The sequence below is a fragment of the Microcebus murinus genome, chromosome 18 (assembly GCF_040939455.1).
Source record: "Microcebus murinus isolate Inina chromosome 18, M.murinus_Inina_mat1.0, whole genome shotgun sequence".
Taxonomy (NCBI): Eukaryota; Metazoa; Chordata; class Mammalia; order Primates; family Cheirogaleidae; genus Microcebus; species Microcebus murinus.
In genome coordinates this window covers 44,975,481-44,999,842 of record NC_134121.1, presented here as the reverse complement: position 1 = coordinate 44,999,842, position 24,362 = coordinate 44,975,481, and the positions used below count along the sequence as shown (strand labels likewise).

General features: G+C 49.9%; 1 protein-coding gene across 3 annotated transcripts; it reads right to left on the bottom strand.

The window, feature by feature from the left end:
* Window positions 1-1,714: 1,714 nt before the first annotated feature.
* On the bottom strand, window positions 1,715-13,821 carry CD300LG (CD300 molecule like family member g). Of its 3 annotated transcripts, none has more exons than XM_012786646.3 (7): window positions 13,737-13,821; window positions 12,547-12,882; window positions 9,370-9,471; window positions 8,368-8,605; window positions 7,112-7,224; window positions 5,271-5,323; window positions 1,715-3,157 (listed from the first exon to the last, which is right to left on the bottom strand). In XM_012786646.3, the coding sequence occupies exons 1-7, from the start codon at window positions 13,777-13,779 to the stop codon at window positions 3,044-3,046; spliced, it is 999 nt and encodes a 332-aa protein (XP_012642100.2). In that variant the 5' UTR covers window positions 13,780-13,821; the 3' UTR covers window positions 1,715-3,043. The 3 variants fall into 3 exon arrangements, with proteins under 3 accessions (XP_012642100.2, XP_012642099.2, XP_075850725.1); XM_012786645.3 differs by lacking the exon at window positions 9,370-9,471 and adding an exon at window positions 3,642-3,761; XM_075994610.1 differs by lacking the exon at window positions 9,370-9,471 and having other exon boundaries at window positions 8,368-8,452.
* Window positions 13,822-24,362: the final 10,541 nt, after the last annotated feature.

The following is a 24,362-nucleotide window of genomic DNA, read 5'->3' as shown; positions in this document are numbered from 1 at the left end:
CTGTAATCCTAGCACTATGGGGGGCCTAGGCGGGAGGATTGCTTGAGCTCAGGAGTTCGAGACCAGCCTGAGCAAAAGCAAAACTTCATTTCTACAAAAAATAGAAAAATTAACTGGGGGTAGTGGCACATGCCCATAGTTCCAGCTACAAGGGAGGCTGAGGCAGGAGGATTGCTTGAGCCCAGGAGTTTGTGGCTACAGGGAGCTGTGATGATGCCACTGCACTCTAACCAGGTGACAGAGCCTCTGTCTCAACAAAATTTTTTTTTAAGTTGCTTCTTAAAGTTCATTTTTGGGTGAGACGCCCCCAAAGCACATCCCAGCGCACTGCACATGGTATGGGCGTTCCACTTTCCCTCCCCCTCATCCACCTTCTGGATGAATTTATGAAATCTCTCCTTAATGGACCTCAGTGGATTAGAATCATGATATCCAATTCTTTGCCAGGGGAGAGGTGGAGAATGAGGCCTCAATTCATCCGTTTTTCCTATCAATATACCTGTTTGGTGTTAAAATGTTTCTTTTGAGGAAACAGATTAAATGGTTTATTATAGTTTATTATTGTTACATTTATTATCCCAATTTGGCAAAACTAAACTCTGATAGTCTCCCATTTTTTTCTGAAGCTTTTCCTCCCAGCAAAAGTCCCTGAACTAGAAACCCTTGTCCTCAGGATGGGTGAACAGTGACTCATTGTGTTCTTTTGTTAAGGGTATTGAATAGAATTGCACATATGCACAAAGAATGCAGATCTGACTATTTTGGTGTACACATATAAAACCAATCAAAACTGGGGATTGCAAAGTGGCAACTGGTAAGGGAGTGGTCTTTGTCCCCTGCCTGTTGCATGTTGCTGGGGCATCTCGATAGCACTGTGAGAGTACAGGGAGAGTCTACGAGTGACGATGAGTGTCTGCTAAGTCCACTGAAACTTGGGAATCCATGGATGCCAATCCTAGTTTGCTTTGGAGAGAGCTCTGTCTCACGAAAGACGGCAATTTATTTAGTTGGGACGCAGCCTTTGAACAGGCAGGGGTAGAAGTGGGATGATGGAGCTGAGCACCTCCTGGTCCCCTGGAAGCCCTGGCTCTTTGCCTCCAGTGCTGGGGCTTTTCCCCAGCCGAGGGGCTTTTCAAGGGGAAAATCTGCTTAGAATGCGCTGTTAGGGACTCTCTGAGACCACCTGAAACTCGCTGCTCCCTACCTCCCCAACATCTGGCACATGCAGCGCCTGGAACCTGGGCAGAGCCCGCAGAGCTCAGGCCTGAGCGCTCTCTCCCTCCAGGAGAAGGTAAGAGGTGTGTACCCTGCCCCTGGGGCCTGGGCACTGGCTGGCACCTTCTGGTGAGCTTGGACTGGCTCCACCTCCACCCAGCCCCCCGGGCCCTCGAGGCTCTGACCACAGGGGCATTACTGAGCTGCAGGGACAGGTGCAGAGGCTGGTGAGGACTTTGAGAAAAGGTGATTGAAAGCCCCTGGTGTGAGTAACACTCTAGAAAGCTGTGTTTGGCAATGGGCACCAGTAACTTCAAAAATGTCCGCTCCCTGCAACCTGGCACTTCCAAGCATGTAAGCCCTTCTTTAAGAAATCTCAAAATCCAGATAAAGCCCCAGGCAAAGATTCACTACACTGTTATTTATAACAGCAAAAATAGAAACAGATTAAATATTGCATGATAGAGAATTGGTTAAATAAATTGAGGCACACTGATAGGATGAAATATTATGTAGCTGATGAACATTTTATTTATAAAAGGTTTGTAAAACACGGAGAAATGCTTATGATGGAATAATTAAGCGGGAAAAGCAAGATGCAAAATTGAACATACAAGATAATTATTCTGTAAAAAGAACACCAGCAAATTATATGGAGAAAAAAAGAGTGGAGGGAAATACAACGAGGTGAAATAATGATTGTCCCTGGAGAGGAGTGAGACTATGGGTGACTTTGTTTTCTTCCTTCTTTTTTTTTCTCCTCATCTTTCTAAGTTTTGCATACTGAGCAACCCCCATATCACTTTTTAAAGAAAATAGCAAAAGGAAAAAAACCCAGTAGCTCTGTTATGATACCCACACCTCCCACCCCTTCTCTAGGGGACTAGACTCAGGGTCACCTTCAGGTTCCTGCCTTGTCCCCTCCCTCCTCCCTTTTAGACCCTCACCCCAGCCACCAAAACCCAGTGGCAGTGACCCTTCCTAGACAAGGAAGGAGCCGAGGTTTCCTCCACCATTCTTGCAAAGACAGGAATGCACGGCAGGGCAGGGCGAATGGAAAGGCAGCCACTCCCTTCTATTGTGCTTCTGGCCTGGGCCAGGACTCAGCGGGGAGCCAGGGAAGCCCCCAACCGGGTCACCGTGCTGTGGACAGAGCAGACAGTATATGGGGCAAGCGAGGGACCCCACACCCCTACTCATGTAGACTCTAAGCTGCAAGGGTCTGAGCATTCATCAGGCTGGCTGGTCTTCAAACTCGAATGTAAGAATTGCTGGGGTGCTTTTTAGAAATGCAGAGTCCTGGGCCCAGCCTCAGAGATGGCTTTGGTGGATCAAAAATTACATTTTTAACAGCCCCTTGAGGGCTGGGATGCAGGTGGTTCATAGCCATGCTTTGAGAGTCCAGAATCCGATCTGACCCCAGCACGTTCCGCCTTGTTCCCAGCTGGTGCAGGAGCATGGTGCCGAGTCAGGTGCCAGGAAGAGAGGAGAAGGGAGGACAGTGGGGCTGACGCTGGCACCCAGGCTCCAGGGGTCTCCTGGAGCAGACACAAGCTCGGACCAGACCTGCTGAGCCTTGCCCGGCCCCGGGAGGCTCCAGCAGCTGTGTGCGCTGCTCAGGGGTGGACACGTGGGCAAGTCCCAGTCTCTAGCTGGAACTGTGAGGCCACCACTCCGGGCTCCAGGGCTGACAGATGCTTCTAGCTGAGGCTGGCGCAGGCAGGAGGGCAGCATGGGAGGGTGGGGAGAAAGGCAGAGAGCTTGTGGGAGCCACTGCAGGACCCACTGTTCAGCTCCACGGCTGCCCAGCCAGGAGGGCCTTCTGCAGCTACACGGAGATGAACTTGGAGAAGCCCAGGTCCTCCTCAGACATGTGGAAGGGAGGCACTGGGATCATGTCCCCCTCGAGGTCCTGGGAAGGGGGTTCCTCTTCCTCCGTAGTCTGTGAAGACAACAGTGGGGGTGGGGAGCACCGGCTGGGGGTGGTCTCTAGGTAGCCGCACTGTCCACCCCAGCCTTTCCCACAAGTCCGGGCCTCCGTCTACCCACAGGGGCACGGGACCTAACAGGTTCTCCTCCCCGGAACCCCAGTCCACCCCTCCCAGGGCAGAACCCTCGAGGCCTCGGGCCAGGCTCTGGCCGCAGCTGTGGGCAGGCATCCTGCCACCCCAGGGCTCTTTGAGCCCTGACTCCCAACAAGCTATGCAGGAATTTTCTGGACCAGATAAAAAGAGGCTATGAGGCCAAGAACCCTGGCTTGTTGGGTAAAACAGCCTGGGCCGTGTCTACAGTGGGGTGGGTGGGCAGGCGCAGGCGTGTGGAGTGTGGGGAGCAGTTGCTGAGGAAAGAACCTCCCCAACTTCCTGGCATTGTCAGAGTGGAGTCAGGTTAGGTGGCCCCAGACCCCCAGGCCCTTCTGTCCACACCTGGCTCGGGTCCTGGATCTGCGAGTAGAAGAGAGCAGAGGGCTCGGGTCTGGCGAGGGGCCCAGTGGGCCTTGTGAGGTGGATCACAGCGTCCTCTGGGTCCCGGCCATTCCCGAGCGGCTGTAACAGAGACGCGGTCAGAACAGCCCGTTCTTGGCAGCAGAGATGGTCTCGAGCCGGGCTGAGCCCAGGCAAGAAGAAGGACACGTGGGAGGGGGCGGGCAAGGCAGGGAGGGGCAAGGAGGGAAAGAACACTAAGCTCCAGTGTGGGCCCTCTTGGGGGGGCCCTTCCATCTTTCCCCAACAAGGGGTTGTCCCCTAGAGCCCTTCTGCCCACTGGTCCTGTGCCATTTCCTGTCCCCTCTCGCCTCAGTCGGGTCAGGGCCAGGTGCCATGGGCAGGAAAAAGTCCAAGGCAGCCATTCCCAGAGTGGACGGAGGCAGCATCGTGGGACAGTGTGGCTGGTACAGGTGCCCTTGGCCTCCCCATACCCAGCCCCTCTTCTGGAGTTGGGTGGCATGAGCCCCAGGCCCCAGGACGCACAGCCAAGGGCGGGCTCTGGAGGGGCCATTGTGACCCCTGTCCATCCATCCGCCTGTCTCCATGACTTTTCCCTCAGTCCCTTCCACCACCTTTGGCCTTGTTGAGCTTCCTGAGACAACATCGGCTGCTTCCTAAGCCCAGGATCCTATTCCCACCTCAAACCCTCCCTGGGGGAATCAGGCCTGGGTCTTTTGTCCTTACTGGCGCCAGGAAAGAAGGCAATGGTAGGCCCCTTTCCTGCCCTCCCATTTAAGAGAATCAGAGTGGAGGCATCTCAGTAAACAGATGGGGGAGGGGGCCGGCGAGGGGGGAGGGAGTTCTGTTTCCTGAGGTGTGAGTGTGCAGGCCCTCAGCAAGAGTGCTGGCATGGGAGGGCAGGGACTCCTCCAGCAGGAGTAGCCTTGGGGCAGGTTCCCTGCTCCAGGAAGATGGGGACTGGGACCCCCATTCCCTCTGCCCCCTGGTCCCCAGAGTGCCAGCCTCAGCTTGGGTCCCAGAGTAGCCATGCCCCCTTGGACGGCTCGGAGAAAACATCAGGGTGTTCTGGAAAGAGGAGAGCAGGGAGTTGAGAAATGTGGGTCCTGTGTGACCTGGGGCAAGAACTTACCCTCTCTGGGATTCCGTTTCATCTTTTGCAAAAGCACTAGCAACTACCTCTATGGGGTTCTGTTGGAACTGGGGCCTGGGAAAGTGCGTGTCTAACAGCTCCCTGATCCCCGGGTGCGGTGAAGAGGGTTTTTGCTTCAGACTCATAGAACGCTTCCTCTGGATCTGGCTTTGAGGCTGTCTGATTCTAAAGGGGGAGGGGAGGAGGAAGGTGCTGGCCTGGGGGTGGGGGTGCTCGCATGGCTCCTTGTGCACACCCTGCCTGGCACTTGGTGGCGAGGATGGGCACTCCATCGGGCCCACACCCCGAAGGGCTGGTCTTGGGGCTCACACAAATTCCTCCAGGCTGGGGAGCAAGCCTGGTCTCTAGGTCAGACATGGAGGACCAGGTAGGTAGCAAGACCCAGAGGCAGGCCCAGGCATCTTGACTTCCAGCCCCAAGGGGATCTGAGCCTGGGCTCTGGCTGCCCCCGTTCTTACCAAGTGTGAGGGGTAGACCTTCTCATTCCGCTGTGTCTCCACGGCCAGTTGGGCTGAAAGAGACACAAAACGAGCACCTTGAAGCTAGGAGTAGCCAGGAGTGGCCTGTAGCTGCTCCCAGAGAGGTGGACTGGCCTCCCTACACCCAGGGGAAGGGCATGCCCAGAGGCAGCTGGCAGGCAGGGCGGGCAGAGGAGGCCCTTACAGCTCAGCCCTCGGGAATGACGCAGCCTTCTGCGATCAGTACGTGGGGATCACCTGGTGAGGGCCGGAAGCTGGCTGGGGAAAGAAATCTGAGTACTAATGTCATTGCTTCTCAAACCTTAATGTGTGTACAGGAACCCCTGGAAATTTTCTTAAAATGCAGATCCTAATTCAGTAGGTGGGGCCTGAGAGTCTGCATTTCTAACTGGCGAGCAGCGGATGCCACTGCCGTTAGCTGGGGACCACAGTTTGAGAGGCAAGGTGCTAAGTAGCTCTGAGGCTGTGACCGGGAGTGCTCCCACTCTGCCTGCTCCCTCTCCAACTTCTCTGAGGGGACCTGGGGAGGTAGGCAAAGCAGACACTTCTTCCTTGGGGTTGCTCCAAGGCCCAGGACTCCCCGCCCCCACCACCTTCACTGGGACGACATTGCAGATGCTTTCCTGGCTCCCCCACTGCCTAGCTGTGCAAACACAGTGCACAGGGCAAGCTGCTTAACCGCTCTGTGCCTCAGTTTCCTCCCCTGTACAATGGGCGTACTCTGCAGTGTTGAGGAGATTAAAGGATATAAGTGACACAGGCTGCAGACAGGTAACTCTTATTGCTGTTATTTCAGGCAATCCTTTAAATCTGTGCTATCCAGCACTGGAGCCACATGTCACATATGGCCATGGGGCACTGAAATGTTACGACTTCAAATTATATTAGGCTTTGAAGACTCAATCTGAAAAAAATGGATGTGTAACAAGTATCATTAATATTTTCATATTGATTCTATGTTGAAATGATGATGTTTTGCATATATTGGGTTAAATAAACTATATTATTAAAATTAAGGTCACTAGTTTCTTTTTACTTTTTTTATGTGGCTACTGGAAAATTTTATTTATTTATTTTTATTTTTATTTTTTTGAGACAAAGTCTTGCTCTGTTGCCTGGGCTGGAGTGCAGTGGTGTCATCAAAGCTCACTGCAGCCTCAAACTCCTGGGCTCAAACAATCCTCCTGCCTCAGCCTCCCAAAGTGCTAGGATTATAGGCGTGAGCCACCATGTCTGCTCACACTAGAAAAATTTAAATTGTATATATGGCTATTTCTGTTTGATGTATATCTATCATTTAAGAAAACTGAAGCTCAGGGCAATTAGATGACTTGCCCGAGGTCACACAGCTAAAAAGTGGCAGAGCTGGGATTTGAACCCAAACCTGGGAAAAGGACTGAGCACCTCTAGAGATGCAGTGGCAGGAATGGGGCCACAATATCTGCCCTGCTCAAGTTCAAGTGTTCAGTCCTGCGTTCCCCCTTGCAGTCAGTCCGCTACAAAAGCTGGCGCTGCAGAGGCGGGAGGTGGATTCACCGGGAGGGACAGGGAGAGAAGAGACTGGGAGGGACAGCGAGAGAAGAGACTGCTGGGCTCGGCAGACAGGAAGGAGCCGAGGACCCCTCCATGCTCCCACTCCCCCGTCATTGCTCCTTCCTGATGTCGACTGCTCAGCAGGAGGAGTAGGGCTCCCGATGCCCCGTATCTCAGACAGACACGCTGGGGCCCACAAGGTCTTTCCAGGGTTGGGGGCGGCTGCGGGTCCCAGTGAGGCCCTGGCTCAGCCATGTCCCACCCTTCTCCCATCGGCTGTCGCTCACCTTGCTTTCTCCGGCGGAGCATGCGGCTGCCCAGGCCGATCAGGCCCGTGGCCAGCAAAAGGCCAAACAGCACCAGGACCGGGGCCAACATGCGGACCAGCGGGATGGACACCCTGGAGGCGAGAAGAAAGGAGCCTAGTGGCTGTCATCAGACAAGCCAAAGGCTATGACCCTTGGGGTCCCAGGCACAGACCGAGAAAGCCAACCCCTAGTGTGAACCCAAATCAATGCGGCAAAGGCTGGCAGAGCATTCATTGCCATTGGCGCTTGACATATGCTATTTAATTAGCACAGACCCTGAAGCTGAGCTGCCTGGCTTCAAACTCTATGTCCACCACTTTCTAGATAGGTGACCTTGGGCAAGTGACTAAATCTCCCAGGGGGTCCATTTCCTTCTCTGTAAAATGGCTGTCATGAGGACCAGACAGGTTGGGATATGTAAAGTGCTTAGTCCAGGGCCTGACACTCGCCATTCGCTACGTCAGCATTAGCTGTTAAATTCCACGACCCTGTGTTTTGCACGGGGGAGACCGACACATGAGGAGATTAAGCCCGGTGGTGTGCAGGGAGTTCTCCAGGGCCTGTATGGGGGTTGGCATCACTGGCACGTGGGTAACATGGTATCTTCTTCTGAGTCCAGCCTTGTCCCTTGTCTCTCCTGGGAGATGAGAGGGCACAGGGCCCTGATGCCTGGTCAGCCCTAACTGGTTGGAAGGAACCCCCCTCCCCGCCATTGCTGAACTTTCAGCATTGGATTCACTTTTAGCTGGGCCTGAACCGGCCAGCGGCTGCCTGGATGTCAGTAACTGAGTGCGGTTATAACCCCCTGCACCGATCCTTCAGGTTGGGACTGCAGCTGGGTAAGGAAAAACATTTTTCTCTTTTAGATTCCATATTTTCATGCTTGACACAGGACTCAGTGCAAAGTGTACTGGCAAAAGCTACTGAACTGGGTGGCCGTCCCTGAGGCTGGGGCAGCAAGATTGGTGGGGATTAGGGCCGTGGTGGACCTTCTCCTTGGATGGGCCTGAATCTGGTACAGCAGGGCTGCTGGGTCCTGTAGTGCAGGTTGTCCACTGTTCAAGGGCCCCTATGTCTGGTGAATGGGGACTGAAATCTTCCCTCTGTGCTGCAGGCTGTGGCCATGACAAGAGGGTGTGTCCATTTGAAGGAAGGAGTGTCGGTTCTTATTTGCTCAAAGACACCTTATGGTTTAGTGATGGCCTGAAAGGTGACCTTGGTCACCTCGGGCTCACCTGGGCTTGGAGCTGCTCCTGCTGGGAACAGACCTGGTGTCCTTTGCCCGGGCGGAGTCCAGCTGCATAGTTGGGCGGGAGCTCCCTGCGTGAGGAGAGGTCGCTGCGTGAGGAGAGGTTCCTGTGTGCAGGGAGGGTCCTGCGTGCCCATACGGGGAGGTCCCTGTGACCGGAGAGGCCTGAGCCCCTGTCTTCCCCTGCTTGGCTGTGGTGACTGTCGGGTAGCGACCAGGAGAAGCTACAAGTCCAAAAGCAGTGCCTCAGCACCTTTCCTGACCCTTAAAATCCTAGCATCCCCAGACCTCTGACCCTTGACCCCTGACCCCTAGCCTCCCCAAGACCAATTTCTCAGAACAACCCTAGCTAAAGGACAACCCAGTAAGCAAACAGGCTCAGATGAAGCCACCTGGAGCAAGCACGTCATCTACCACGCACACCCACACCTGCGCACAGTGTTGAGTCTCTCTGTGCCACAGCCTGTCCGCTCTGTGGGGGGTACAATCACATCCCACCCCTACATCCATGACCCATTACAATGACCACTCAATGACCACACCTTCCCATCCTCCTCCTCCAGTCCTGGCCAATTGTCACCTCCTTCTTCACCGGAAGGGCGGGCCCTCTTATCGCCATCCAATGCTGGCTCCCCCTCACCACGCCCCACCAGGGCCTTGCCCGCCATCAACAGCCATGAGGACAGGCAGGGCAGGGTGGCAGGGAAAAGTGCAGAGGTTGGGGACCAAGACCTGGCCCTTCTAGCTTGTCCCCCAGACCCTGGATGGAGCAGACAGAACATGGTCGTTGGGGTCAGGCTGTGACCACTTCCGGGCTCTGCTGCTGCCCGTGCGACACTGAGCGAGTGACCTAACCCACTGAGCCTCCAATTCCACAGCTGGAAAATGCAGCTCCCAGGCATGAAACGCAGCAGCTGGCACCAGGGAGGTCCTGAGTGGGTGTTTCTGTACCTGGGGGGCAGGAGGGACGGAAGAACCATTCACTCACTCGGTTCTGGGGGCTGCGTTTGCCAAGCTTTTGCCTTGGGCTTCGGGCTCCTTGTAGCAAGAGGCTGGAAGGAGGGAGTGGGGGAGGGAGGACAACAGGGCCCTAGAGGAAAGGGACAGGCTGCTCTCAGGGGCTGCACGGGTCACTGCTCTGCACCCCTTTTCCTTCCTTGGGAGCAGCCAGCTGCTTTCCCACCCCCGACCTCAGCGAGGACCACTGCCATCCTCTCACCTCCGCCAACCAGGGCTGATTCCTGCTGATCGGGGTCTGCCCCTCCTGCAGCCCCCTTGGCCTCCTGCTTAGCTTAGACCCTCAGCTCTGACAGCACCATCACCCCACCCTCTCCCTGGCCCCTCAGCCTGCCCTTCCATGCCACCCTTCACTGGTGCCACTTGGTCTCTCAGGTCTATATTGAGTCCCATCACATCCTCCGCCCTCCCTGCTTCAAAACAGTTGGTGGCCCCATTGCCTATACACCGAAGTTCACACTTTTTAGCACGCCTTTCAAGGCTGTTTTTTTTTTTTTTTGAGACAGAGTCTCGCTTTGTTGCCCAGGCTAGAGTGAGTGCTGTGGCGTCAGTCTAGCTCACAGCAACCTCAAACTCCTGGGCTCAAGCAATCCTGCTGCCTCAGCCTCCTGAGTAGCTGGGACTACAGGCATGCACCACCACGCCCGGCTAATTTTTTTCTATATATTTTTAGTTGGCCAATTCATTTCTTTCTAGTTATAGTAGAGACGGGGCTCTTGCTCTTGCTTAGGCTGGTTTCGAACTCCTGACCTCGAGCAATCTGCCCGCCTCGGCCTCCCAGAGTGCTAGGATTACAGGCGTGAGCCACCGCGCCCGGACTCTAGGCCTTTTAAACTCAGACTTCAAACCACCTTGTGAGCCTCACCTCTTCCCCAGCAGGGGCTCGGTGCAGGGTTGTCCTGTTAAGCGAGCCTGCTGACCACCCCCTGCCTCTGACATGCTGCTCCTTAGCGTGTGACGCCTCCCTCACCTTTCTATCTCTGCCTAACACACTTCTTTCCCACCTTTAGCACCAGCTCAAAAGTCAACTCCTCCCTAATGCCTTCCCCAGAAGGAGCAAGTCCCTCTTTCCTTTGGGCACCCACAATACCCAGTACCCTGTGTGTGCCTCCGTCACTGCTACTGTGCAATTACACCACAGTTACTGGTTTAGGGGGTCTTCCCACTAGGCTGGGACTCCTCAAGGACCAAACGCCGATCCTCCGTGCCCAGCACAGTGGGTAGAAACCTGGTGTGACCAGTCCCCCAGGAGCTGCTGAGCCTCCCACTCCCTGGTGTCCATCTGTGGCCTCCTCATTCTCTATTCTATAGGCTGAGTGTCCCTTATCCAAAATGCTTGGGACCAGACATGATTTGGATTTCAATATTTTGTTTTAAATTTTGGAATATTTGCATTGCATTTGCTGGTTCAGCAACCCTAATCCAGAAATCTGAAGTCTGAAATGCTCCAAGGGACATTTCCATTGGACGTCATGTTGGTGCTCAAAAAGCTTCAGATTTTGGAGCAGTTTGGATTTTGGGATTAGGGATACTCAATCTGTAATACTATGTCAGTTTATTCTTGGATTTTTCTAAGTAGATGATCCAAATCTTTTGCAAATAAAGAGTATTTATTTTTTCCTTTCCAATATTTATACTTCTTTATCGTGTCATATTTCATTGCCTAGGGCCTCCAAGGCGAAGATGAATAAAAGAAATCACATTTGCCTAGCTCTGACCCTCCCAGAAACTCTTCTAACGTTTCACTACACTCAGTGGGGTGCTGGAGATGGCTCACGATGGCTCCCAAGAGCGAACTGTTAACTGTTCAGGAATTTTGCGAGACAGCTGTTAAACTGTCGATGGCTGGAAATTGGCCATGGCAGGAGCATTTACACCACAGAAATTGGCAAACACTGGAAATTAGAGCACCCTCTCCTGTTGCTAAACATTGACCAGCACACCTCTGCCAGTCTTCTTCATTTTCAACATCCCAACTGTCATCAGAGGCCGACAAGATCTGACACAGGGGGATAATGCATATATCATGCACAAATAAATAATTATTAATGAGGGTAAGTATAAAACACAGGAGAGCCTCAAATATAGGTAAAATTGATCATAACTAGGTAAAAATGACATGGGAATACTGGTAAGATTGGAAGAGATCAGAGAATCTTGTAAATAATGGAGAACAGATTCAATGTGGTTTGATGCTACTGTTATTATTTGGTGAGTTTAACTTTGTTTCCCTGAATTAAAATAAAGACCCATGATGACGGGGATGTGGCCTGGGTTTGGGATAAGTCCCAGCTATGAGGCCAGGAGAGGGAAAGAGCAGACACCAAAGCCAGCAATGACCTGCATTTGAATCTTGGCTCTGCCGATTCCTGTCATGAGGACAAATCACTTGGACAAATCACTTAGTCTCTCAGAGCCTCAGTTGCCATCTGTGAAATGGGGCTATAAAGACCTATCTGGCCCTCACTGACCAGCAGCTGGGGCTCCCACTCCCCTGGGCTCTCCCTGGCTTCTTTCGCCTTAGCTCAGCAGGTCCAGGTGGGTTTCCAGGCACTCAGACAGGTGCTTTATCCCCTGTCTCTAGTGTCCCTGAGCTCAGCAAGACCCTCCCTCAGGCATCCTACCCAGAGGCTGGTTGCCAGGCACCCCAGAACCTGTCCCTGGACTTCAAGATCTGGGGACAAGGAGGGCAAAGAAGGGGAGCTGGGGCCACAAGCAGGGAGAGGCCAGCGTGGCCAGCGCTTACGTGATGCTGTGGGCTGGGTAGGGATAATGCAATGGTTGGCCCAGCCTCAGGGGCCTCAGGCAGTGAGTCTTCTGTATTCCCTGAGATGTCCATCTTGTCCCCAACCCACGGCAATTTCCCTCTGGCACATCTGGGCAGAGAGGAAAGGACCCTGACCATAGTCCTGGACAGATGTGGGTTCCACCCTGCTCTGCCTTCTACTAGTGGCCTGACCTTGGGCAGCAAGAGTGAAAGAACTCGTGAGACTCAAACGGCCCCGCCAATGTCCTGACACTGCTCCACACTTGACCCGAGTCATCGAGAGGCCCCTCAAGGTCAGTGCCAAGATTAGGTCTGACGGCCCCGCCCTCTTCCCTCCGCACCTCCTGGCCCACAGCCAGGGGAAGGAGAGGCATTTGTTACCTTGAAAGACTAACAGAGACACCAGGAAAGACTCATCGAAGCCCAGTTTTTTTACCCCACACCAGTACTTCCCGGCGTCCTGCAGGGTGAGGTTCCGCAGGGTCACGGTGAGGGCTAGCTCCTGGGGGCGGTCTAGGATGGACACCCTGCCTTGCGTCGTCTCCTGGCCTTCTTCTCCCGCGTAGATAATGCCGGAGCAGCGGAGGAGTAGGAACCCGGCCTGCCGGCACCAGTACTTCTTATAGGCCCTCAGCTCTTCCGAGTAGGTGCACTGCAGGGACACTGTGTCACCTTCAAACCCGCTGATCTCCTTTGGGCCCTGCAGGGCTTCATAACCTGAAACCACAGCAGGGCTGGAGGTTGGAATCCCCAGGACCCAAGTATCAGGGTCAAGACCAGAAGCTTCCATTTTGTGGGGAAGAAGGAAGGCTTTCCTTCGAAACTCCTTCTGGGGACAGCCCTGTAAGAGCCAGCACTCCCCTCCCCCCTAGGAAACCTCGGGGCAGCCCTGTTCCTGTTTCCCTAACCCTGGCACATTGAAGGGTTGCAGGGCAGGGGTGAGGTGGGGGGAGTTTGAATCTCGGCACTGCCACTTAGCTCTAAGACCCGGGGGGAAGATGCTTGACTTTTTGGGCCTCTAAGTTTTCTCATTTATAGATAATGATGCCCTATGTCACTGAATTTAAGATGCCATCATATATAAGACATACCATAATCGTATATACCACTAAGAAACAACATGGCCAATTGAACAACTGACAATCAGTTCTAAAACACAGCCTGATTTTAAGTGTTCAAAGGTAGAGAAAGAGATTCAATAGATGCCTGCTGGGCAACCAGATTGGGAGTGGGGGCTGTCTTGTGTGCCTCCAGGCGTGGTGCAGGGCAGGGAATGGAGGTTAGAGAGGTAAAGCTACTCTGGCAGCCACACGGCCATAAAGGAATCGGAACCCACAGGCGGACAAAACCTGGCGGTGGGGTTCAGAAACAGCAAGGACTCCCTATGAGACCTGAGGCTGAGGGTGTGTGGGGTGGGGTGAAGCCTGGAACGACCGGGCGCTGGGGATGGTCACAGCTACATGCACATTGGGGAAAGGAAATGATGGCCCCAGAGGTCCTTCCTCTGCAGACCCAAAGGCAAGGTTGGGTGTGAGCCCCACATCCCTCCCACGACGCCCTCCCCATCTCACCTGGGAGCACCAGGCAGCCCCACAGCAGGACCAGGGGCCGCATGGTGGGCGCCGGACACCTCGGGAGGAGACGTCAGGAAGTGTGAGCTCCCCTCCCGGCCACGCAGGGCTTTAGTTTCCTCCAGGAGGATGCGGAAGGGATGGGAGGGGCCGTGCGGGTCCCCCTCTGCACGCCTGGCCTCTGCCTTCCGTATACTGAGTGCTCAGCGCTGCTGCTGACCTCCTGGGCCCGAGAACCCATGCCAACCTCTCCCCACCTCCGCCCCTTCCAGGGGCCTCAACCTGTGGGCCATGCACCCCACAAGCTCTGTGAGTAGAACTCAGGGAGTCCATGAATTTGGATGAGAAGAAATTAACATATTGACTTTGACAAACCTGTTATATTTAGCTTTTCCCGTTAGGAGTGTAGTGTTAGCAGTACCTGTAACTTTCTTACCAGCAAAAATCCCAAATCCGGGTGCAGTGGCTCACGCCTGTAATCCCAGGGTTTTGGAAGGCCGAGAAGGGAGGATCGCTTGAGAGCCACCCCCATCTCTACAAAAAGAAAAAAGAAAAAAATTTAAGGTAAAAGAAATTGGCGCGCGCCTGTACTGTCAGCTACTCTGGAGGCTGAGGCAGGAGGATCGCTTTGAGCCCAGGAGTTGGAGGCTACAGTGAGCTATGATCACCCCATTGCACTCCAGCCTGGGCGACACAGGGAGACCCTGTCTCTTAAACAAACAAACAAACAAACAAACAAACAAGCAAAACAAACAACCATATCAAGTGATTTCCCATATCTCCAAACACTGTGTATACTCCTCACTGCTTGGAAAATCATTGGTTAGTAGACCTGCCACTAGAGCTGGTTATTTAAAGCACTAATAACGAAGCACGTTTATTACTATATTGCACAACCATAAATATTTAATAGTTTGATAACCATTTCGCTGTTACTGCTTTTAAGCATATGTGTTTTATTTTATGTATTTCTGGGCCATTATTCTGAGCGGGGGCTCCATAAGCTTCACCGCACTGCCACGTGGTCGGTGGTACAGAGAGAGCTTAGGGCCCCTGTGGCAGGGCCCATTGCCCCACCCTGGCCGACTCCAGAGGGCGTCGTACCGCCCTTGGCCACAGGGAGGCGGTGCAGGCAGAGCTGAACGAAGCAGGGCTGAGCCGCCCAGCAAGGCTGGACTTGAAACCCGCTGAGTCTGAAAAAGCGAATTAGTGGTTTCCCCACAGCAGATTTGAGTCCTCCTTGAGAGGAACAGGAAAACACGCACGCTAGACGGAGCCCTGACTCATCAGTTTCCAAAATAGCTGTCATTTTTTTTTTCTGATTGCAAAGTTCAAATAGGCTGTAAGCAAAATTTTACACCATACAGAAATGTAAAAAGCCCGGTGGTGTGGCTCACGCCTGTACTCCCAGCTATTCAGGAGGCTGAGGCCGGAGGATGGCTGGAGGGCAGGAGTTCGAGACCAACCTGGGCAATATAGCAAGATTGCCCACTGCCTGTCTCTAAAAAAGTAAAATAAGGATGAGAATGTTTCCTGTAATTCTCCTTCTGCCTTGGAAAATCACCTTTAATATTTTGGCATGTATTCTTCCAAATGTACAGATGGAATGCTACCCACTTGGCAGGTTAATATTTAAAGCATTAACTCTGGTTCTGGGAAGGGAAGTTGTGTGTGTGTGAGTTAGTGTGGGGGGATGTGCTTTGGTTTCACGATGATTGGGGAGCTCTGCTGCCATTTAATGGGCAGGAGCAGCTGTTCATGTTGGTGAAAACCCTGGTACCATGATCTCAGCCCAGAACCTGACTTCCTTTTGTTTTGCATGTACAGACTACAAAAGAGAATCCGTTTTTGCAGTTTAAAAAAACACAGATTGGCTGGGCACAATGGCTCACACTTGCAATCCTGGCACTCTGAGAGACCCAGTCTCTACTAAAAAAAAAAAAAAAAAAAGGAAAAGAAAAATTAGCTGGGCATTGTGGTGTGTGCCTGTAGTCCCAGCTTCTCCGGAAGCTGAGGCAGGAGGATCACTTGAGCCCAGGAGTTCGAGGTTGCAGTGAGCTAGGATGATGCCACTGCACTCAGAGTCGTTGAGACTCTGTTTCAAAACAACCAGCCAGGCCGGGCGCTGTGGCTCACGCCTGTAATCCTAGCTCTTGGGAGGCCGAGGCGGGCGGATTGCTCAAGGTCAGGAGTTCAAAACCAGCCTGAGCAAGAGCGAGACCCCGTCTCTACTATAAATACAAAGAAATTAATTGGCCAACTGATATATATATATAAAAAAAAATTAGCCGGGCATGGTGGCGCATGCCTGTAGTCCCAGCTACTCGGGAGGCTGAGGCAGAAGGATCACTCAAGCCCAGGAGTTTGAGGTTGCTGTGAGCTAGGCTGACACCACGGCACTCACTCTAGCCTGGGCAACAAAAGTGAGACTCTGTCTCAAAAAAAAAAAAAAAAAAACAACCAGCCAACAACCTCCTCAAACAAAAAAAACCCCACAGAGATAAAAATAATATTTATTGTTGCATTTGACAGTTTATCTCTGCTCTTTTATTTATTTTTGTCCTTATACAGAATAATTTCCAATCTTCTACTTTTCTTAAATCCTATTGGATTTAAATAAAATTATTATAAGTGGGGACAAGCATCTGGCACTTCATTATGTTTTCTAGTGTCATGGGCCCTGAGCACTGGCATATTGAAATATGTGTTATTTGGTTATAAATTGGTTTCCTTCTATTTTTTCTTCCTAGTACAGCTTAGGCATTATATTGAGATTTTAAAAAATTAAGTGCATGAGAAGGCATGTTATTTATGATTGTCATTTCAGGAGAGTAAGGGAGGTGTTACTAAATGTTTATTTATATAGTGTGTAGAGTCTAATGGGAACGTCCTCCCCCTGTACCCCACCAGCCCCACACCCAGCCCAGGAGCCGGGCTTGAGGACGTTGTTGGAAACAGATCTGCCAGGCCGGGAAGTGGAGAGTTGGAGAGGGGGCATCAGGGAGGTGCTGGTCTGGGCCCTGTACCTGGTTCTACCCGCAGGCCACACCCTGGCATGGATGGGGCCAAGGGATACACCAGCATGGCGGGTTTGGGGATCTGAGAGGAGAGGACCCTAGTGGCCTGCTTCACACCCGGATCACCATGCCTGGGAAGGGCAACAGGGCCAGAGGGCTGGAGGGCTGGCGGCAGCCTCGTCACATCCTTGGGAAGGGCTCTGTGTGCTCCAGAGCGGGTCGGCGGGGCCTGGGGGCACAGTGGCAGGGATGAGGGGACTGAGGTGCTTGGTCTCAGATGGTCATCCTGGTCCAGTTCCTCTCTGGTTTGGACTTGCTGAGACTAAGTCACTTCAGCTGGTCTGAGATGGTAATTTGTCCCCTTAGAGCAGGGTTCCTCACCCTCAGCACTATGGACATTTTGGGTCAGATAATTCTCTGTTGTTGGGGGCTGCCCTGAGCTTTATAGGGTGTTTAGCAGCACCTCTAGCTGCTACCTGCTAGATGCTAGAGTAGGAGTCTCTCTCTCCCCAGCTGTGACAATCTAAAATGTCTCCAGGCTGTTGTCAAATGTCCCTTTGGGAGGCAAAAATATTCTGGGTTGAGAACCACTGCCTTAGATGATGAATAAATCTACAGAACAAACAAGTGTACTTTTGTATAATTGTGGTTTTGCGGGTGTCGCAACAAGGGTTTGGATATGGGAGAGTAGGCTTCCTAATACTGAACCCCAGAATTAGGTAGACTTTATGCAGTCATAGGCAGTGCTGTAAAATGGCAGTCCCCTTCCCCCAACCCTGGGCTGGGGTTGTCCCTGTGACGTTCAAGGTAAGGAAGGTGTGGTGTAGCAGGCAGAACACAGACTCTCTGCAGGTGGACCAGCTCCCCAGGGAGAGGGAAGGAAAGGGCTGGGTGACACACGCCTTGTTCCTCCTTCCACATTCATCACTCAAATCAGCAAAGGCGTGGAGAGAGACCGAGCATGTTATACCAGCAGGGCTCTCGTGGAAGGAGACCTCAGGAGAGGGGAGATGTGTTCTCCTCAAAGAGGAGTGAGCCACAGACAAGGAGACTTGGACTCCTGAGCCCCCACCTGGGAGACAGCTGCCCTAGACAGCCACCAAGCCTGCAGCAGACTTGGCGTGCGCAAGACAGAGACTTCTCTGTGTTTAGCCGCAGAAATCTTGCAGTCTGTTTGTTGTGGTAACATAGCCCTCCACAAAGTTTTAATTTTTCTCTCATACACTCCATTCTCCATTCTACCCACAGCCCTCCCATCCCCAGCCAGTTGCAAACTCAATTTTTCAACTTCCTCCCCTGAAACAAACCTGAAGACTGCCTTTCAAGTTGTTAATGGGCACTGTTATAAGGACTTTTTACTTCTAAGAATGACAAGAAAATGGTGGGGAAGGGCTCTAATGGGCAATTAGCCTTGGCTTCCCTTAGAAGCTGGTGAAACAGATACGTATTTTAAAATTTTTCTCAAAACCATCGAAGGCTAACTGCAATGCAGTATCTTTGATTGGATCACAGAACAGAGAAAAGATATTAGTGGAAAAGCTAGTGGAATATTTATAAAGTCTGCAGTTTAGTTAATAGCAATGTACCCATGTTAATTTCTTAGTTTTGAAAAATGTATCATGGTTATGTAGGATGTCACCTTAGGGGAAACAGAGTGAAGGATATTCAGGGACTCTCCGTACCGTCTTTGCAACTTTTCTATAAATCTAAAATTATTCCAAAATGTAAAGTTTATTAAGAAGAAAAAGCAGCGAAGAGCTTACAAGAGCATACGAGGTTCCCAGGCCGGGGTCTGCAAGTAGACAGGAACCCAGAAAGATGACCTCAGTGTGAGAGGTGCTTTTGTCCTTGGGAGCATTTACTGATTCAGAAGTAGCTACGAGGATGCCCTAGGAGTCAAGGGCCCTCCAAGGGTGGGGAATGGAATTTGGCATATTTTTTTATCACACTAGGCTGGGACCCCAAGGCGCTGTATGTTGGGAAATAAACCAGGCCACAGTGGGCTTTCACTCAGCTTCCTGATATTTAGGTGTCCTGGGAACCTTCAAGCTTTGAACTTGAACTAAAAGTGGTTCTTGTCTGATAGGGCCCTCCCCATCCCTACTCTTAGCTACTTTAAAGATACCAGTGAAAAACCCTTTCTGGAGGAAAATAGCATAAGCCTAAACCTCAAATTGGTTTTACAAATAGTTTTCTCAAATCTAACCCTTATACAACCAAAGATAACCAAATATATGAGGGGGCAAGACCCCATAAGCAAGAACATACAGAGACAGTGGACAACAGAAACAGACCAGCGGGGACTCCAGACACTGCAAAATGCAGGGATGCCTTCACCTAACTATTTTTACTGTGTTTAAGGAGGTACAAGCCAAGCTTGACATTTTGGCAGAGAACTGGGAAGTATAAAAAATGAAAGCAGGGCCAGGCACGGTGGCTCACGCCTGTGATCCTGGCAATCTCGGAGGCCAAGACAGGAGGATTGCCTTCTGAGCTCAGGAATTCGACACCAGCCTGAGCAAGATCAAGACCCCCATCTCTACTAAATATAGAAAAAAAAAGCAAAAAACAACAGCTGGGTACTGTGGCACATGCCTGTAGTCCCAGCTGCTAGGAAGGCTGAGGCAAGAGGATTGCTTGAGCCCCGGAGTTTGAGGTTGCTGTGAGCTGTGATGACGCCACTGTACTCTAGCCTTGGCAATAGAACGATACTCTGTCTCAAAAAAAAAAAAAAAAAAAACCTAGACCAAATGAAAGGGTGTTGTATCGTGAGATATACATATAGATACTTAGATGTTGAAACCATAATGCAAAGCACAGAAGTGATGACTATAAAAGGGTAGTGGTTACTTTCATGGGGGGGTATTGTGATCTATTAGGGGCTCTCGGGGGCTTCTGGGGGCCGGCAAGGTTTATATCTTCATCAGGGTGGTGGTTACACAGGTGTTCTCTTTTCATTATTTTGTGAAGTTGTCTTGTTTTACACACTTTCCTTTGTACACATTCTATTCCACGGTACTAAACTATTTCTCTAAAAAGAGAAATAGGGTAACAAAAGCCACAAATGATAGGAAAAATTATCAGAAATCTGGAAAAATGTACAGTAATTTCCCTTTTTCTCATTGAGATGTGAGCAGACCTGAGCCTGCCCTTTCCCCAGTGCCCTCCCGACGCGTGCCTGCCAGTGTGCCCATTTCTGTTCTTGGAACGATTCCTTTGTTCCCTTCCGTGTCTGGGCTGAATGCCAAAGTGCATGACGCTACACACCTGTAGCCTGAGCAGATTCTCTCTGTCACCTCTTCAAGGATCGTTGGCATTCTATTTTTTCCAGAGAGTGCTTCCTAAGCTTGAGGCTCCCTGTGCAGATGGCCCCCCGGAGTTATGCATTCCTCTGGCACTGAGCTTGTCTCCCTCCTCCCGCAGCTGCTCCGGACAGAGCACCTTGCCCAAGCCCTGGCTGGGTGAGGTGACTTCTGTCCCGGGCTTCCAGCTGTCTTGGCCAGCTCTGCCCTCTCATCACCTGCTCTGTCCTGCTCTGAACTCTCTCGCCCAAACATCTCTTTCTCTTTCTTTCTTTCTCTCTCCCTCTGTGCTTATCTTTCTTTCCAACCTGCTTGCTCAAATATCCCCTGGCCTAAAGGACATGTACATATAACATTTTAGTGAATATAGCTAAATCATCTTGCAGAAAGTTTGCACCAACTCATATTCCTTCCAACTCTGTAAACATGTTTATTTCCCCACATACTTGACAGCACTGGATGTCAACAAACTTAAACATTTTTGTCTTAGTCAGTGATAAGGACATCACTTTCTATTTGGGTATAGAGTTCTTTGATTTTGAGTGAGGTTGTGCATCTTTTTGTACATTTATTGACTATATGTATTTCTTTTGTAGCAGACTGTATTTTCTTGACCATTTTTTATTTTTCATCTTTTCTTATTGATTAGTGTAAACTCTTGTACATTAAGAAATTTATCATATTGCATATGACATCATATCATGCTGCAAATAATATTTTTGTCTGTAACAGTGGTTACATTTTATGTAGTCATACATACCTACCTTTTTCTTTATAGATTTGGGTTTGGATTTTGCTTAGAAATGGTTTTCTCTCACGACAAGAATGATAAAAATAAATCTATTGGGAAAGTATTTTGATATGAGGAGTAAGGTAGATCCAGCTTTCTTTCTTTCTATATTTATTTATTTATTTATTTTTTAGAGACAGAGTCTCACTCTGTTGCCCAGGCTGGAGTGCAGTGGCTCAATTGTAGCTTACTGAAGCCTCCAATTCTTGCACTCGGGGGATTCTTCTGGCTTAGCCTCCTGAGTAGCTGGGACTACAGGCATGTGCCACCATGCTCAGCTAATTTTTTTACTTTGTGTGAAGACAGGATCTGGCTGTGTTTCTCCGGCTGATCTCAAACCCCTCCTGGCTCAAGTGATCCTCCTGCCTCAGCTTCCCCAAGTGTTGGGATTATAGGCATGTGCCACCACACCTGGCCCCAATTTTCTCTTCCTTCCCCCCGCAAAAGTAGCTAGTTGTAATTGTCCCCACACCCTTTTTTTTTTTTAAAGTAATTCCTAGGCCAGACACTCTGGTAGGCTGAGGAGGGAGGACTGCTTGAAGCCAGGAGTTTAAGACCAGCCTGAGCAAGAGCAAGACTCCATCTTTACAAGAAAGAAAAAAGAAAAAGAAAAATTAGCTGGACATGGTGGCGCATGCCTATAGTCCCAGCTACTTGGGAGGCTGAGGCAGAAAGATGACTTGAGCCCAGGAGTTTGAAGTTGTGGTGAGCTATGAAGATGTCACTTCACTCTAGCCTAGGCAACAGAATGAGACCCTGTTTCTTAAAAAAAAAAAAAAAGTAATTTCTTTCCTCCCACTTATTGAACATGTCACCTTTTTCAAAAATTAAAAGACCATATACATAAGGACTATTTCTGTACTTTCAATTCTGTTCTATTTGTCTAGCTGTTGACTGCCTCTTTGGCACTAAACTTTAAAACTTGTTTTCATATCTGAGATGTTTCTTCTATGAAAGGGCTAGTGGCACCTTACATCCCACCTCCCTGGTCCCATAAGTCTCCTTTTTAAGAATTTTCCTCTTATTCACCAAATGTTTATTTTTCCTGATGAATTTTAGTATCATTTAATAAATTCCCTTAGAAAATCCTTTTCAAACTCCTGACCTTGAGCAATCCGCCCGCATCAGCCTCCCAAAGAGCTAGGATTACAGGCGTGAGCCACCACGCCCGGCTGAAAATCCTTTTATTTTAATTGGAATTGCATTGGGTTGGAGATTATTTGGGAATGAACGAACATATTTACAGTATTGAACTGTCCTGTTCCTTCTCCATTTGAAACATGTTTTTTCCTTCCATAGCATTTTAAAGGCTTTTCCACCTGTATATCAATAGCTCCTTCACTTTTCTTATTAAGTTTATAACTTGATATTTAATATTTTGCTTGCTATTTTAGTTTGAAATTTTTCCTTTCATTATGCTTTATTTATTTATTTATTTATGAGGCAGAGTCTTGCTCTCACTGTGGCTCTCATGCCCAGGGTACAGTGCTGTAGCCTTCTGTGCAGCAATCCTTCTGTCTCAGCCTCCCAAGTAGCTGGGACTACTGGCATGCGCCACCATGTCCAGCTAATTTTTTCTAAATATATTTTTAGTTGTCCAGCTAATTTCTTTCTATTTTTAGTAGAGATGAGGTCTCACTTTTGCTCAAGCTATTCTTGAACTCCTGACCTTGAGCAATCCTCCCACTTCGGCCTTCCAGAGTGCCAGGATTACAGGCATGAGCCACCACGCCCGGCCTCATTATGCTTTATTTTTATTCATAGGAAAGTCATGAATTTTTAATATCAATTATGTATTCTGCCACTTATTTGATTTCCTCCTCATTTCTATTGGCTTTTTAGTCAATTCTCTCAGGTTTCTAGGTATACCCATGTATCACCTGTGCTGCCTCTTTCTTTATAATAATGTTATTTCTTTTTCTCATTTACTCATATTGGCTATCACATGTAGAGTGATATTAAAGGACTCTGGTGTTGGTAGGCACCTTGAGGTTTGATTATTAGCTTCATACACATCTAAGGTTCACATGTAAGTTTCATACACATAAGACACAAAGACATAAGACATGTCTTTTTTTTTTTGAGACAGAGTCTCGCTTTGTTGCCCAGGCTAGAGTGCTGTGGCGTCAGCCTAGCTCACAGCAACCTCAAACTCCTGGGCTCAAGCAATCCTCCTGCTTCAGCCTCCCAAGTAGCTGAGACTACAGGCATGCGCCACCATCACCATGCCCGGCTAATTTTTTCTATATATTTTTAGTTGGCCAATTAATTTCTTTCTATTTTTAGTAGAGACGGGGTCTCGCTCTTGCTCAGGCTGGTTTCGAACTCCTGACCTTGAGTGATCCTCCTGCCTCGGCCCCCCAGAGTGCTAGGATTATAGGCGCGAGCCACCGCGACTGGCCAAGATATGCCTTTTTGATTAACTGATTCCTTAATCATTATGAAATGTCCCCTTTTATCCCTGGTAATATTCTGTGTTTTGAGGTCTACTTTGCCTTATAATAATGCAGTCACTCCAGCTTTATTAATTAGTGTTTCTATAGTAAGACTTTTTAAATTCTTTTTTTCTTTTTCTTTTTTTTTTTTTGAGACAGGGTCTCATTCTGTTGCTAGGCTAAAGTGCAGTGGTGTCAGGCCCGGCTTGCTGGCTCATGCCTGTAATCCTAGCACTCTGGGAGGCTGAGGCGGGCGTATTGCTCGAGGTCAGGAGTTCAAAACCAGCCTGAGTGAGACCCCGTCTCTACTTAAAATAGAAAGAAATTAATTGGCTAACTAAAAATATATAAACAAAAAAGTAGCCAGGCATGGTGGCACAAGCCTGTAGTCCTAGCTACTTGGGAGGCTGAGGCAGTAGGATAGCTTGAGCCCAGGAGACTGAGGTTGCTATGAGCTAGGCTGATGCCATGGCACTCACTTTAGCCTAGGCAACAAAGTGAGACTCTGTCTAAAATAAAAGTGCAGTGGTGTCATCATAGCTCACAGCAATTTCTTCAAATTGCTGGGCTCAAGCCTCCAGAGTAGCTGGGAGTATTGGTGTGCACCACTATGCCTGGCTAATTTTTAACTTTTTGTAGAGACAAGGTCTTGCTATGTTGCTCAGACTGGTCTCAAACTCCTGGCCTCTAGCTATCATCCTACCTTGGCCTCCCAAAGTGTTAGCATTACAAGTATGAGTGAGCCACTGTGCCAGGCTTCATTTATTTTCTTTTAGCATATCTGTGTCTTTATTTTTTCATTTATTTTATATTATGCAGATATAAATTTTATGAATATTTCTTCCCAGTCTGTGGTTTGCCTATCTATTTTCTTAACAGTGTTTCTTTCCTGAGCAGAAGTTTTACATCTTGATTAACTCCATGTCTCAACTGTTTTTAGGATCCATGCTTTTTGTAAACTTTCTAAGAAATCTTTGTCTACCTCAAGACTGAAAAGACTTTCTCCTATTTTCTTCTAGTAGCTTTACCAACTTGCTATATGTTTAGGCCTATGATATTTTCTTAAATTGATTTTTGAATAT